At 42.3% G+C, this 16,642-nt stretch overlaps 1 protein-coding gene across 1 annotated transcript; it reads left to right on the top strand.

The window, feature by feature from the left end:
• Positions 1 to 11,534: 11,534 nt before the first annotated feature.
• On the top strand, positions 11,535 to 14,447 carry LOC121976541 (AP2-like ethylene-responsive transcription factor TOE3). The gene is made up of 10 exons (XM_042528734.1): positions 11,535 to 12,547; positions 12,654 to 12,679; positions 12,761 to 12,791; positions 12,875 to 12,962; positions 13,028 to 13,173; positions 13,278 to 13,322; positions 13,408 to 13,499; positions 13,575 to 13,699; positions 13,778 to 13,885; positions 13,959 to 14,447. Exons 1-10 carry the CDS (start codon positions 12,036 to 12,038, stop codon positions 14,151 to 14,153), a joined length of 1,368 nt encoding a protein of 455 aa, XP_042384668.1. The 5' UTR covers positions 11,535 to 12,035; the 3' UTR covers positions 14,154 to 14,447.
• Positions 14,448 to 16,642: the final 2,195 nt, after the last annotated feature.

The following is a 16,642-nucleotide window of genomic DNA, read 5'->3' as shown; positions in this document are numbered from 1 at the left end:
ACCGACTTAAGATGTCAACCGTATCGGAAGTTATACCTCAATTAAAGAAATCTGAGAGAAATTCTTGGAGCTCCATAAAGGCACACCCAAAGTAAAGCTTGTACAACGAGACATTCTTCGGAGTCAGTTCATAAGCCTCCGCTTTGAAAAAGGTGAGACGGTGGCTCAACTACACTCGAATATCAAGGAGTTGATCACCGAACTGATCAATTTTAGTGAAACAGCAACCAATCGGGACTCAGTTCACTATGCACTCAACGCCTTTCCCAAAACTCAAGAGTAGGCCTCGATCATAAATGCCTATGACACATCTAAGGATTTGGAGGTAAGTACCTTAGAAGAACTTTTTTTTAACTTTAGAATTACATAAATCTATATATGCAGGTACAAGAAAAGAGTCAAATCAGAACGTGACACTGAGAGCCAATAAGAAGGACAAACCTAAGTCAGACTCAGAGATTGATGCAGACCAAGAAACATATATGGTAAGAAAGTTTATTTTTTTTAATCTAACAAGTTTAAAGAGATGTAGACCAGGAAAAATCCAAGAAGTAAAAGAAAGGTTCGATGTTACAATTATTAAAAATAATGACACATAAAGGATAACTAATCAGAGCTCAAGAAGGAGAAAGGAAAATGGTCAAGGCAAACTAAGCACAAGAATCTCATGACCACTGGGGATGAAAGTTCTTCATCCAAAGCTGAGATAGAAGCCTATGTTGGACAAACACTAATGGCGAGTCACGAAGCACCAAGTAGCTTGGAAGCTAGAATCAATGAAGGGGGAGTCACCTTAGAAGAATGCAATGATGCAGGGGAGAATCCAGTTTCAGACTCGACATGGTAAGGTATATCTCTTACCTCCTGATGAATTACATTTTGGAATAAAGTCTATGTCTAAGTCAATGTGTAAACTGAAAATGAAAAATGAACAATTGAAAAAAGAAAACTTAGAAATAAAAATAATCTTAGAAAAATCAGATTTATTAGAGGATTTCGACAAATTGAAAATGATAAGTTAAAAGAAAAATTAGAACAATTGAAAAAGGATGATATATGTTCACATAAACTTAGAAATTTTCGGAGACTAAATTGGTATTTTAGATATCACAAGGGTTAAATTTAAAAAATAATAAGAAAATATATACCAAGAAAATTTTTAATTAATTCAGTAGGTAGGAACCTATTCGGATGCCAAAATCATGTCTAGTTTAAATTTTTCTTCAAATTTAATTGATTTGCTGAACAGAAATTGTCTTACTTAAAAAAATATATTTTGTGCACACTTTTTGTTAGAATTCATTGTTCACTTTTTTTTTTATATTGATAAGATAGTAAATTCGCTATTAGAATAAAATTTTGTCTAAATTTTCTGACCGTTAATGTATTTTCTATAAATATGTTTTCAAAATAATAATTTTTAAAATAAAAAATTCATGAATATTGAATTTTTGAAAATTTATTTTTTCCTACCGATATACTTTTTATTTTACTTACTCAAAAAAAATTATAATATTTTTCAAGCTTAAAATATATTTTTAAATATTTTTTTAAGAAAAATATATCAATCTATATAAAATAATTTATTACTACTTATATTATTTTTATTTATTTGTGAAAATTTTATTACTATCCTGGATTATTGTGTTTAATAGAAACAAAAAATTTTAAAAATAAAAAACAATTTAATTTATTTTTTCAAAAACTGGTTAGTAAATCGTAACAATTCAGATTTTTGACAAATAATTTCCACAATTTTTTTAAGTTTTAGTCATTGTTTAGGTGACCCTGATAATTTTTTAAAATTTATTTTTGATATTTACCCCTATTTTTAATGTGATCAAAGGGGGAAAGAAAAGATTAAGTTTAGGAAGGTATAATGTTTTTTGTATTAACTGTTTTAATTTACATATTAAATGCTTTAATTTGCATATTTATTTACTTCACTATTTTGGTTTAATCCTAACTTAACTTGAGTTGATTCACATCAAAAATGAGGAGATTATAAGTACCCCGTGTTAGCTTTGGTGTGGTCAACTAAGTTAAGTTTAACTCTGCGTATTTGATGTCTTACGTCTGAGTGTGCATGGACTTAGGAATGCAAGAAGTTAAGCGGAAGACGCATGTTGAGATTCAATAAAAGTTCCACATTGGAAAGATTTTGGAAAGATCATAGGGTTAAAAGGATGTAGAATATCTCCATTGACATGAGGCCTTTTGGGGAGAGCACAAAAGCAAAGTCATGAGGGTCTAGGCCTGAAGTGGACAATATCATGTCATTGTGGAGATATGTGGACATCCTTTTGGACATAACAAATGGTATTAGAGTCATGGTCCAGACAAGATGTCATGTGGGGTGACCTTGAACAAAATTGAGGGTATGCATGAAGCTGGTCATGAGCGACCGGATGCTCGTGGGGAGGCCCAGAGTCGGTCAGGGTGATCGAATGCTTGTGGGGAGGCCCCGGAGCAAGTTAGGGTGACCGGATACTTGCGAGGAGACGAGTAGGTCAGGGTGACCGGATGCTTGTGGGAAGGCCCCGGAGCAGGTTAGGGTGACCGGATGTTCACGGGGAGGTCCGAAGTAGGTTAGGGTGACCGGATGCTTGGCGGGAGGCCCAGAGCAGATCAGAGTGACCAGATGTTTGCGAGGAAGCCCAGAGAAGGTCAGGGTGACCGGATGCGGATACTCGCGGGGAGGCCCAGAGCAGGTCAGGGTGACTAGATGCTTGCGGGGAGGCCCGAACCATGAGAGTAATTATGGTCATTTGTTTAAGGGGAGGATTGTTGGAGTTCAATCAAAGTCCCACATTGGAAAGATTTGATAAATATCATGGGTTTAAAAGGATGTAAGATATCGCTATTGACATGAGACCTTTTGGAGAGAGTCAATAGCAAAGTTATGAGGGCTTATGCCTAAAGTGGACAATATCATGCCATCGTGGAGATATGTGGGTATCCTTGTGGGCACAACAAATGGTATCAGAGTCATGGTCCAAACTAGATGTCATGTGAGGTAGCCTTGAACGAAATTGAGGGTAGACCCGGAGCTGGTCATGAGTGACAGGATGCTCGTGGGGAGGCCCGAAGTAGGTCAAGACCGGATGCTTGTGTGGGGCTCGGAGCATGTCAGAGTAACAAGATACTTACAAGGGGGGCGAGTAGGTCAGGGTGACTGGATGCTCACGGGGAGACCTGAAGTAGGTCAGGGTGACCGGATACTCACGGGGAGGCCTGGACCAGGTCAAGGTGATCGGATATTTACGGGGAGGCGAGTAGGTCAGGGTGACCGGATGCTCGCAGGGAGACTCGGAGTAGGTCAAGAGTGACTGGATGTAGATACTCGCGGAGAGGCTCAGAGCAGGTCAGGGTGACTGGATGCTCGCGAGGAGGCCTAGATTATGAGATTAATTATGGTTCTTTGTTTGAGAGGAAGATTGTTGGGATTCAATCAAAGTCCCACATTGGAAAGATTTGATAAAGAACATGGGGTTAAAAGGATGTAGGATATCTCCATTGGTATGAGGCCTTTTGGGGAGAACCCAAGATCAAAGCCATGAGGGTCTAAGCCCAAAGTGGATAATATCATGCCATTGTGGAGATATATAAACATCCTTTGGGCACAACAACGTAGCAAACAAGAAGAATGATATGAGAATCGAGTCAACAAGTTCGGTGCATCCGAGAGATGAGAAGCTGCGAAAGAGTACACCAATGAGACGAGAAGGATGCGCGCGACGTTTCTGAGGGACAAGAAGCCGCAGCGGAAGACTACTCGTGGAGAAGTGACCGGAGAAAAAGCTAGCGACCGGAGAAGGTAGTCTGACCGGAGAAAAAACTAGATGAGTTAGCACTGGGTTAACTGGTCCGGGCCCGGACCACCTAGTCTGGGTGCCCGGATCGTCCGAGCTCTCGGACCTTCCGAGCACCCGGATAGCCTAGTCTGGGCGCCCGTACCACCAAGGTGCTGAATAGGAGCCTCGTCGTAGTGGATCACTCTTCGGGTTTATGATAGCAATAGTTCGGCGCCCGGACATAGTCCAAGCGCTCGGACATGAATCTTTTAGTTGTTGCATGGAGATAGACTTTGCCACGCTGGGGGCGCCCGGAGTCCACCACGTTAATAACGAATGGACTTGACTAGAACACTATAAATAGAGCCCTGGTTCACCTAGTTTAAAGATAACACTTGTATTTGAATCATTATTTTTTGTTTTAATTGTTCTAAGTTGTAAATCGTTGTACGAGGCTTCTCCGCCTCTGAGAACTTACTCAAAGAAAAAGTTTTAATAGTGCACTTCATTCGTCTTGGATTAGCAACCTTCCCAGTTGCAAACCAAGTAAATCTGGTAGTAATTTTATTCAATTTATTTCTATCCTTATTAAAGTGTTTGTATAATTTAAGTTGAAAGCTTTGAGAAAAGTATTTTTATAATTTCAAGCAATTTACCGTCCTCTTGTCGATCGTATGGGTCCAACAGGCACGAGGGCTCCTTCCATCTGTTTAAGGGCGCTTTCCATGAAATAGACATGAGGGTGCCTTCCTTTTCCTTGAGGGCACCTTTCACTAGTCAGCTTGAACAGTTAACCTTCAAGAAAGGTTAACTCTTCCTTGTTTTTTATTTTGAGTGATTATCTGGTCGTCTAGAGTTGAACTCACCCGAACTCAACTCTGACCTTCGACTCGAGCAGACTTCCTCCCGGCTTCTTATCCCTCGAATGCTCTGGTTATGTTCTTCTCGTCCACTGGTATACTTTTTCACAGTCTCTTAATCCCTCAGATGCACCGATCCTGTCAACTCGCTTCCCATGCCATATTTCTCGCTTACCATGTCTTCGGCTTGATTTCTTGTGTTCCTAAGTTCCTGCACACTTAGACACAAGGCATCAAATCAACACACAACCTAACTTAACTCGGTTGATCACATCAAAACCAACCTGGGGTACTTACAGTTATAAGCGAGTCTGCTCTCATGCTTGTCTCAGACTCTCATGCCAATTGATCGAGTTATAAGCGAGCATGTCCTCGTGTCCATATTCCAAGGCATTCGGGTCATACACCATGCTCTAGACTTTCGTGTCGACCGACCGAGTTATAAGTGAACATGCTCTCGTGTCCATGTTCTAAGGAATTCAGGTCATACACTGTACCTCCACTCTCCAAGACATTCGGATCATATATCGTGCCTTCAAACTCTCGTGCTACTCGACCGAGTTATAAGTGAGTTTACCCTCGTACCTATCCCAAATTCTCGTGTCGACCAGCAGAGTTATAAGTGAGAATGCTCTCACATCCATGTTCAAAGGCATTCAAGTCATATATTGTATCTCCACTCTCCAAGGTATTTGGGTCATAAACCGTGCCTCTAGACTCTTGTGCCACTCGGTCGAGTTATAAGCGAGTCTAACCTCACGCCTGTCCCAGACTCTCATGCCACTTAGTCGAGTTATAAGAGAGCATGTCCTCGCCTCCATGTTCCAAGAAATTCAGGTCATACACTCTGCCTCCACTCTCTAAAGTATTCATATTATACACGGTGCATCTAGACTCTCGTACCACTCAGCAGAGTTATAAGGGAGTATATCCTTGCACCTATCCCAGACTCTCGTGAAGACCGATTGAGTTATAAGCGAGCCTACCCTCGTGCCTATATCCCAGATAGAGGTGTAAACGAATCGAGCTGGCTTGTGAGCTTTTCGAGCCAACTCAAAAAATATTTGATTCGTATTCGAATTTATCGAATTCGAGCAGAACTCAAACATGTTCAAACTTTTTTTAAGCCAAACTCGAGCCCAAATTATATTGTTCAATAGTTTGTGAACCACTCATGAGCCTATATTTTATTAATATAAGTTAAATATATATTAAATAAATAAATTTTGATCCTTTCGAGTACCTATTTTCGAGCAATAATTCTAATAGTTCGTGAACATATTTGAATCTTTCGAGCTAAACTTGAACATGAGCCTTAATTCAAACCGAACTTGAACAAAAAATTTTGAATTTTTCGAGCTTCGAATCGAGCTCGAACTCGAATATACCTATTTCGAGCCAAATTTGAGCCTTAGATTTTTCTGCATATTCGGCTCGATTCAGTTTATTTACACCCCTAATCCCAGACTCTCATAGTGACCGACCGAGTTATAAGAGAGCTTGTGTTTGCGCATATTTCCCTGACTCTCGTGCCATCCAACCGTGTTGTAAGAGAGTCTGCCCTCGCAACTATCCCAGACTCTCATGTCGACCGATTGAGTTATAAGCAAATATATCCTCACATTCATGTTCCAAGGCATTCAGGTCGTACACTATGTATCCACTTTCTAAGGCATTCGGGTCATACACCATGCCTTAATACTCTTATGCCACTTGACCGAGTATAAGTGAGTCTGCCCTCACGCTTGTCCTAGACTCTCATGCTGATCCACTAAGTTATAAGCGAGTCTGCCCTTGTACTTATGTCCCAGACTCTTGTGCCAACTAGCCGAGTTATAAGCGAGTCTGCCCTTACTCCTATGTCCCAGACTCTTGTGTTGTCCGACTGAGTTATAAGCGATCTTGCCCTTGTGCTTATGTCCTAAACTCTTGTGACGTCCGACAGAGTTATAAGCGAGTTTGCCCTGCCCTTATGTCCTAGACTTTTATGTCGACTGGCTGAGTTATAAGCAAGCATGTCCTCGTGCCTATGTCCCAAACTCTCATGCTGTCCGACCGAGTTATAAGAAAACCTGTCCTCATGCTTATGTCCCATAATCTCATGCTAATCGACCAAGTTATAAGCAAGCTTGCCATCGCGTCTATGTCACAAACTTTCGTGTCGTCTGATCGAGTCATAGGCAAGCCTGCCCTTACGCCTATACCTATAACTCTTGTGTCGCCCAATCGAGTTATAAGCGAGTCTGCCCTTGTGCATATGTCCCAGAATCTCATGTTGATCGATCGAGTTATACGTGTGCCTCCTCTCGTGTTTGTCCCAGACTCTGACCGATCAAGTTATAAGTGAGCTTACCTCCGCATCCGTATTCTAATGCATTTGGGTCATACACCGTGCCTCTAAACTCTCGTACCGATCGGTTGAGTTATAAGTGAGCATGCTCTCGCGTCCATATTCCAAGGCATTCAAGTCATACACTGTGCCTTCACTCTCTAAGGCATTTAGGTTATACACTGTGCCTTCAGACTCTCGTGTCACTTGGTTGAGTTATAAGGGAACCTGCCCTCACGCCTGTCCCAGACACTCGTACCAATCGGTCGAGTTATAAGCGAGCATACCATCACGTCTATATTCCATGGCATTCAGGTCCTTCACTGTGTCTCTACTCTCCAAGGCATTAGAGTTATACATCATGCCTCCAAGCTCTCTGCCACTAGGATGAGTTATAAGTGAGTCTGCCCTTGCACCTATGCCCCAAATTCTTGTGTCATTCGACTGAGTTATAAATGAGCATACCCTTGTGCTTATGTTCTAAACTCTCATGTCATTTGAACGAGTTATAGGCGAGCTTGCCCTCGCACATGTCCCAGAATTTTATACCAACCAACAGAGTTATAAGCGAGTCTGCTCTCGCACTTGTCCCAGACTCTCATACTGACCGATCGAGTTATAAGCGAATCTACCTTCGTGCTTATGTCCCAGACTCTCGTGCTGACTGGACGAGTTATAAGTGAGCTCACCCTTGCGCCTATGTCCCAGACTCTCGTATAGTTAGACCGAGTTATAAGCGAGCCTACCCTCACACCCGTCCTAGACTCTCATGCTGATCGAACTAGTTATAAGCGAGCATGCCCTCGTATCCATGTTCCAAGGTATTTAGGTCATACACTGTGCCTCCACTCTCTAAGGCAATAAGGTCATACACCGTGTCTCCAAACTCTTGTGCCATTTGATTGAGTTATTATCGAGCATGCCCTCGTGCCTGTCCCAAACTCTCATGCCGACTGGCCGAGTTATAAGCAAGTCTGCCTTCGTGCCTATGTCCTAGGCTCTCGTGCCGACTAACCGATTTATAAGCGAGTCTACCCTCGTGTCTATGTCCCAGACTCTCATGTCGTTCGATCAAGTTATAAGTGAGTCTACCCTCGCGCCTATGTCCTAGACTCTCTTGTCGTCCTACCATGTTATAAGCAAGCTTTCCCTCGCGCCTATGTCCCAGACTCTTATGTCGTCCGACCGAGTTATAAGTGAGTCTGCTCTCGCGCCTATGTCCCAAACTCTAGTGTCGTCCACCCGAGTTATAAGTGAGTTTGCCCTTGTGCCTATGTACCAGACTCTCATACCGACCGACTGAGTTATAAGCGAGTTTGCTCTTGCACCTATGTCCTAGGCTCTCATGTCGATCGACCAAGTTATAAGCGAGTCTGCCCTCACGCTTATGTCTCATACTCTCGTGCCATCCGATCGAGTTATAAGTGAGCCTGCCCTCGTGCCTATGTCTCAGACTCTCGTACTGTCCGACCGAGTTATAAGCGAGTCTACCCTCTCGTTCCTCTCGTCCCTCTCAGACTCTTGTGCTGACCGACTGAGTTATAAGCAAGCCTTCCCTTGAGACTATGTCCCAGACTTTCATGCTGACCGGTTGAGTTATAAGCGAGCATGCTCTCACGCCTGTTCTCAACTCTTACCACAATTGCGAACTATTCGAATGAGCTATGCTCCCGGCATAAAACTCGAACAGTAGAAATAGGGTCGAGCGTCCAAGCTAATAACACTAAAGAACACAAGTGTCTAGTCAGTCGAGGTTGCAGCTTCTTTTGACTAGACTTGAAAGAGAGGCTAGTGATATTATGACTAGTAAGGTGGGACCACTGAATTTGGGTTTGACGTGAAGTCGGCTAATGTGGCGGTCAAAGTCAAGATGGGTCAACTCTCAAATCGTATCGATGCCATGTCGAAATAGGTCTTGTGTCATCACCAAGTGCTCTGACCGATTGGACTAAAAGGTCGATCAGACACGCTAGGTACATCGCTCGGTTGAACCGAACTTTATATTGAAGTATAACGGTCGAGTGCGAGATGAACCCCAACATAGAGTCCGACCGGATATATTATCTAAGCAGATTTTGAATCCCCAACATAAACTTGATCGACCCAAAGGATGGTCGAACCTTAGGAGCTCAACTCTCCACTTCTCCAAATGCAAGTCTCTCATTTTACATCCGTCCAGCCCCAGCGCCATTCGAACTTACAAGCTCAGTTATCCACATGAGCATAACTCCTAGTCTATGGTCGGTCGACCCAGAGTCGATCGGACTCTCCCTAAGAGACAACATTGTCAAAGAATCGTAACAACCTGTCAGAGAATATGTCATTACTCTGACATATAGAACCTTTCTCCGCCTATAGGAAGGCTGTCGTACATACTTCACCCCTCGACATACTCTGACACCAGACATTCTCTGCTGTCTCATTAATGCTGAAGTTATGAGAGGCGGTATAAAAAGGGGTTCTCTTCGTTGGCCACGGAGGCGCATGAATTCATATGTATCCGCACACTCACGCATCTAGACTGTTGTTCCACTGTTCATCTTCTTCTCCATTTCGCTAGGCTACTATTCTGATTTGAGTATCGAAGTGCCTGCGTTAAGGACCCCTTCCCTGATTTTCGCTCTAATGTTCCCATTGACTCTGTTTATGGTGTGCGCAGGTCCGCAGCTCTTAGCTCTAGTATCGCTTAGCACCATCTTCTTCTAGCTCAGAGTCTTCTCTCGGTCAACATGCAAGCCACCTCGGCGCCACCCCTAGCTAGCGCTCCATCTCCCCCGCTTTCTTTTTATATTGATTAGTAGCTCTTTGTACTTTCTCTATCCCTTACGCTAGTACATTTTATCTTGTGACAATATAAAGTATCTGCATTTCCTTTCTGTAACAGCAATTTATCATGGTCGTGCAGTTTGTATCTTTCCATCGATGTCAATATCGCATTGTAGACGATGAGCAGGGAGAAACAACAATTAGTCTTTTCCCTTGAACTCCCAAATAGAAGAGAAAATTCAGGTAGTTGGGAGAAAAACTATTTAAGCAGAAAGAAATTGAAATTCCAGAGCATCCTTTAAGGGGAATGCTGAATGTTGTGCTCAAGGAAAACAAGCATACATCCACTATCGCATACCGATCAAACAAAATATGGCAATGCATTATCAATAGAAAAGCTACTAACTTATGTAAATTTCAAATGTAGCACTTCAAATACTCCATCCATTCTTGATGATCATTACCTCCATTATAAATTGATAATTGGAGCTTGTCTGATGCTGGTACCGTTTCAGTATTATAGGACCTGACACTGCTGGAGATTATACATGCCATTTTCTAGACCTGCATCAGTGTGTGCCATTTTTAGTCAAACACAATTTGCATAATCACTGCAGTCTCAGTTCTCATGCCTTTTCTCTGGCTCAAATGACAGGTTCAGAAAACATTGATGAAAAGATGCGACCACCGTGCTTTTTCCTCTCCAGCCACCAGTTTCTTGATTGCATTGCATTACCATTCAGAAATCCTGAAACTCTCATAACCACACACTGCCACAGACATTCAATGAAATCCAGAACTGGTTCTTTAGGCATTATCTCTACAGTTAAGCTCCTTCTCAACAGTGCTTCAGCAAGATTTGTGTCGTTGAGCTGCAGTCAAGAAGCAATAAGTGCTGCAGGTAAAAAGAGTAACTTGAAGGGAGCAAGCTCCATGTGGTCAAATGGAGCAGGTCTCTGTGACAACCACTGCATTACATTTATCATGTGATCCTTGTTTGCTTTCCCATGTATGAGAAAAAAAGTGAACAAGTCATCTGATACTTCTGTGTGATATCTACATCCCACAAGTCAATCCTTACTGCACACTTCAAACTTTTTCTGTTCCTCTGTTCATCAGCTGTTGCCTTTGCATTGAAGAACGCAGGAGCAAACGACAGGCCAGTACAAGTTACTCCAAGCAAAGATGCCAGTTTTCTCCCAGTTGTAGCAATGTCTTATGTTGGTGATCATGCAATTAATTAATCAGCAACAGCTGACTTCCTGTTCAATTTTCTGTGCTGGTTTTACAATTTACAGCCATTTCTCACATGCATTTGCAGCTGTTTGCTATTGCTGTTGCTTGTGGCCCAGCTTGTCATGACTTGTTGATGATGATTCAAAACTGCAAATGGAAGTCTGTTTTCAATTATCTCCTTTGCAGATTAGGCGATTATCGACGTGATGGGCAAAATCGAACTTAGACATGGTTCCTCTGAGTGGAAGTAGATATAGAGCCTCAAAATTGAACCAAACAGAAACGTAGTCAGGTAGAGTTGCAACAAGTTGGCCCAACTTGAGGCATGATTCTGGTTCCTAAGATTCCTAAACTGGGATCATGCACGCAGGACCACAAACAAACACCATGGCTACCTGTGTGTTTTTGATCAAATATTTTGAAGCCTCAGATGTTTCCTGGCCACCATCACTACCATCTCCTCACCTGGTATAATTTCAAGCCAAACTCCAGGTCACACCTTAATCACAACACGTCAGAAATGAGCTCTTTTTCCATGAAAGGACGCACACGACTGTGATCTCCACAGTAGAGAACATGAGCAAGCGTGGTGATACTGATGCAGATGGCACAGAGGGTTTCTGTCTTTTCCCTTGTTCCACAGCCCACCTGCGGCATAAGAAGACGTTGAGTCGATGAGTTGGACTGGATCAAATAAAGAGTAGGAATGTGCGAAGAAGTAGAGTAGAGATCCAAGGAGAGGAGACCACCATCACCACCATGGCTGCCGCCTCAAAGGAAAAGAGATTTTCGACTTTATAACTTTTCATTTTGGTGAAAGATGACTCCTTTTTTGATGTATGCACAGTGAATGTTCCTTTCTCCCTGCTGCTAAGCTTCGAGTGGCACCAAGTTGGTAAAGCTGCCTCTACATTGCTTAAAGAAGTCAGAAATGGCGAGGAGGAAATTATAAATATGGAGATGTAGAAGGGAGGATGGGTTTTTGTGCTTTTGAGGAGAAAGATTGATTTTTTAGGTCGGGAAGGAAATAAAGGAGGGATTTTTAGGTAGATGAAAGGGTTTTGGGATCTTAATCGTGTGGCCTCGTTGGAGGACGACGACTACGGCGACCTGGCGGAAGCGTTGCCCGCCGGCGGAGAGGAGGATAAGAGCAATACGGTAGGGGTGGCCTCCGCCGACGCCGAATACAATGCGTCTAGCTCCGGAGGAGCTGTCGGTGACGAGGGCGAGGCGTGTTGCTGCGCCGGTAAGATCTTCGGATTTTCCATCCGCGCGGAGGAGAGCGATCCGCCGGCAGTCGTCACAAGGCAGTTCTTTCCTTTGGGCGGAATCGTCGGGGGTAGCGGAGGTGGTTCTGTGCCTCCGCCCCTGATGCCGCCGCCTGGTTCTCAATGGGCCGGCGGCCTCAGGTTCTGCCACTCGGCGGAGCGGGTTGTGGTCGGGAAGCCAACAGAGGTGCTGCATCCGGTGAAGAAGAGCCGCCGCGGGCCGAGGTCAAGGAGCTCCCAGTACCGCGGCGTGACCTTCTACCGGAGGACCGGCCGGTGGGAGTCCCACATATGGTCAGCTTCCTCGCATCTTTCACCGTTCCCAAACCATAAAAATTGAATCTTTAACCAGCTTTTTAGAGCTTCTTTGCTCATCTCTGTTTCTTAATCTTACCTGCAGGGATTGTGGAAAACAAATCTATTTGGGTAAGTAATGCGAGTTCAAATCACAAAGTCCACTGAATTCTGATAATTTCAGCCAATAACTTTCTGGATCATCCTCTACAGGTGGTTTCGACACTGCTCATGCTGCAGCGAGGTGAGACCCTCTCCACTCTCTCCTAAGCAAACTGTGGCTTTAGTTTCCAATTTAGACACTCGACACACTAATTTCTGTCACAGGGCGTACGATCGAGCAGCGATCAAGTTCCGTGGCATCGACGCAGACATCAACTTCGACTTGGAAGATTACGAAGAAGATCTGAAACAGGTGTGTGAAGAACTCACTCCACCTATTGCTCTTAACTTGCCCCAGTTCATCTTCCTCTGTCACAGATGGGCAATCTCACCAAGGAGGAGTTTGTTCATGTTCTTCGACGGCAAAGCACGGGCTTTCTGAGAGGCAACTCCAAGTACATTGGCGTCACATTGCACAAATGTGGGAGATGGGAGGCTAGAATTGGACAGTTCTTGGGGAAGAAGTACAATATTGTTTCCTGCAATGCATTACATTAAAGAAATGGAAATAGAATATTTCATGTTTCCTTTTGTTCCTTATTACCATTTGGCTATCATTTGTTAACAGATATGTGTATCTTGGGCTCTTCGACACTGAAATTGAAGCTGCTAGGTAAGTTTTCCGTTCGATGTGTGATCTTTAGTTTAAAGGATAGATTTTGCTTCTTGCTTACTTCCTCCAGACATCATCGTTTTAGAGCTTATGACAAGGCTGCGATCAAGTGCAGCGGTAAAGACGCGATAACAAACTTCGATCCTAGCTTTTACTCGAATGAGCTCGATCCACAGAGTGGGTTTTCAATATACTCCCTCTTGTTATTGATCTGTTCATCATCGTTCTAAAGTTTGCATCCCAAACTTTTAGCTGTTTCTGTTCAGCATAATTTGGACCTGAGTTTGGGGAGCTCAGGATCTAAAGACTCAAATGGAAAGGACCAGGGAGTTTCACTCGGCGCAGAGCCTGAATGGAGTCGCAACACCAGAGTAAAGGTTTACTTGCCTACCATTCAACTTCACTTGTTTCTTCAGATAAGTTTTGCATTTAATTCTGTGTTTGTGGATTACTAGTTTCCTGAGATCGAAAGCAGAGCCTGTGAGACGAGCAAGTACTCGCAGCTTCTGAGGAGAAATGAAGCCTTTCCGTTTGTCGAAATCATTCCACCCAGATTTCATCAAGTAGGTATCCACATTCCTTCAACAAAGGTTTTTTTGCTGCTTCTTATGAATACAGTTTTGCCACACGATGCAGTATGCAAGCAGCACAGATGGCACGCAGTTCGGTTGGGGGAACAGCAGTAGAACTTGGTTGCCAGCCACTACGCCGTCGGCTCACTTCTTCTCGGCGGCCAATTCTGCAGCATCATCAGGATTCCCACCACAGACACCAGCATTGCCTTTCAATTGGCAACAGCAGAATGAGTACCAGTCAATTAGGCCAAGCTAAAAGAAAGCACAGGGATATATTGCCTTCGCTGTAAAAGGACCCACTTTGGCCTTGTTTTGTTGCACCACTTCAACGAAACAACTCGAAGAAGGCAGTCACTTGGATGGCTGAACTCTGAAGGGAGTAGTGTTTGTGCGTTTTAAAGGGAAGGTTGTTCTCCCTTGTGTCTTAAGGGAAGGAATCTCCTCTTGCATAGTAGTTCAGATTTTTTGATCTAGTTCATGCAATGTAAAACTACTACTGGCTGCAAAAGTTTACATTGTTTTAGTGCAAGAGAACTAAGATTAAATTTTACATAACGCTCCCCTTGGTTCAATATACATGGATAATAATTCAACACAAATCGTAAAACTATAGCTTTATTGTTCTGTTTCTACAACTAGGGAGAAGAGTAGAGAAATAAGCTCGTTATGAAGGAAAATTTTCACAACAGATTTGTTCTAAACAGACAAAATGAACCAAACATTGTTTCATACCACTAATGAAAACAAAAGAATTCATCCTTCTTTTGACTGGCAATATGTATATGTATAAATATGTATAATTTTATAGCGTTCTCATGGCACTGCAAGTTTGTGGTTTTTTTTCTCCCAGCAGGGAAGAAGAGAGGTGGCAAGGAAATAGGAGGGAAATGCCAAAAGAGCAGTAAGTGATGGTACCTCCACTCTGGTCCTTTGTTTGTCCTTGCGCTGTTTCACTTTACAACAAGGCGTACCTCAAAATGATCAACCATGGTCAAACATTGCACGTCCATGAATGAGCATCTCTGCACACAAATAAGATGGGGAAATCAGTAGTGCATCATTATGCTTGCTTATGCATTAATTAATCATATTCCAGACATCCCCAAGCTAAGCTAATAACATTACTAACTATACTGCAATTTAGATAAACTGAATATTAATTGTAATAAGCTAAGAAGATATGCAATATTTATGGGGTTAAGTTCCTACAAAAATTGTGACATATTCCATAGATAAGAAACAAGGAACATCATCTCCAATTAGAATGATGGCAATTGGATTCTCCTCTCCTCTCCTCTCCTCTCTTTCCACACTACACAACAGCAATAACATTCATAAAAATCTCAATCATTCAGTAATGAAATGAGAACTCATTTGTCAGGGTGTTGGCTCCTTTCTCCTTGCATCTAATCATCAATTGGGAAGACTTAAAAGATGAATGAGACTTACACCAAAACAAGAGTGGCCATTGTTGAGCACATCAAACATTGGCAGTACAATCAAATAATTTCAGATAGCTATGGCATTGGAGGCACCGCCTTAACTTTATCTGAGCAAATAAACTAGTAGAGTCAGGAAAACATACAACTATAGGAATCAAAATGAAAGGGCCACTTTTTAGAAAAAAGGAAGGAAAAATAAAACACTTTTTTCTTCCCTTCGATTGCTGCTGATGCAGCTGGACAAGCAACAGGGAGCAAGCAACAAGTTGCTTTTCTAGGAACAGTAAGGCTGCTCTCAACGCATCAACATCCACCCAAACCTTGTAGCCATTTTCACCAATTTCCTCTTGTCTGATTCCACTCTTTTTTTTTCCCTTTCCCTTCCTTCTCAATCTCTCTCTTTTTTTTTCTATCTCTCCTCAGAGTTTGTGCAGGGAAAGGGAAGACTGAGGATCATGGCATGTGATTGCATACCAACTGCTGCATGAGCACTCATTGCTGCTTTTTGCTGTGGCATCTGGGTGAGCCACTTAGATTTAAGAAAGCAGCAAACGAGGAAGAAGAAGAAGAAGAAAAGGTTAGAGTGATGAGCAGTGCACACTGAGATGAATGTGTGGAATGGAAAAAGGAGACGATGCCAGTTTTCAGCCTACAACTCTCACCATTATCCGTGTTTTAAGAACCAGGGTTGAACCAGTCGGTGTCATGCAATCATCCTACTACATTACGAATGTGTAACTAAAATTTATAATCATTACAAAATGATTAACATATATAAGCATCAAGAGACAAGGGTCCTTCCAGTCTAGGGTTATGAGACCCATCCTATGTGAAGGATAACCAAAGCACCATCTCAAGTCGTTTATTTGGATGAAATTTCTACAAATGGAGATTTGTGTTTATTGTTAGCATGTATCATCAATTCTAAATACAAAAACGAAAGGAATCAAAATTAATATTCTTCTATGTGCCCTGTGCACAAAGATAATTAAAAACAAAAAGAAACTGCAAAAAATGCATGCATAGAAAGATTAATCTAAATTAATTTCACTTGCATATAAGCTTACCTCATATGTAATCTGAAGCAATGTAAGGTTTCAAAAGTTAACGAGCACATGTAGCTCCAGACTTCAACACAACCTAATGTTTTAGCATGTGTAATGCTTGATGATTCCACCTTTTGACAATGTGTAATACTTGGACAAGAAATGAAAAGATTTTTGAAAGTTTAGGGAGTGTTTTGTTTGTTTATATTTATATTTTTATTCTTATAAAATCATATTTTCCAATTTTTTGCAAAATG

Source organism: Zingiber officinale, chromosome 4B, assembly GCF_018446385.1.
Source record: "Zingiber officinale cultivar Zhangliang chromosome 4B, Zo_v1.1, whole genome shotgun sequence".
NCBI lineage: Eukaryota > Viridiplantae > Streptophyta > Magnoliopsida > Zingiberales > Zingiberaceae > Zingiber > Zingiber officinale.
The sequence above is the reverse complement of the archived record's forward strand: the minus strand, read 5'-3'. Positions and strand labels throughout refer to the sequence as shown.

Excerpts from the sequence above, each read along its gene's own strand:
- LOC121976541 (XM_042528734.1), top strand. The coding sequence starts at position 12,036 with ATGAAAGGGTTTTGGGATCTTAATCGTGTGGCCTCGTTGGAGGACGAC. Across the intron at positions 12,548-12,653 it reads CGGTGGGAGTCCCACATATG|GGATTGTGGAAAACAAATCT; the intron begins GTCAGCTTCCTC and ends TCTTACCTGCAG. Across the intron at positions 13,174-13,277 it reads GGACAGTTCTTGGGGAAGAA|ATATGTGTATCTTGGGCTCT; the intron begins GTACAATATTGT and ends ATTTGTTAACAG.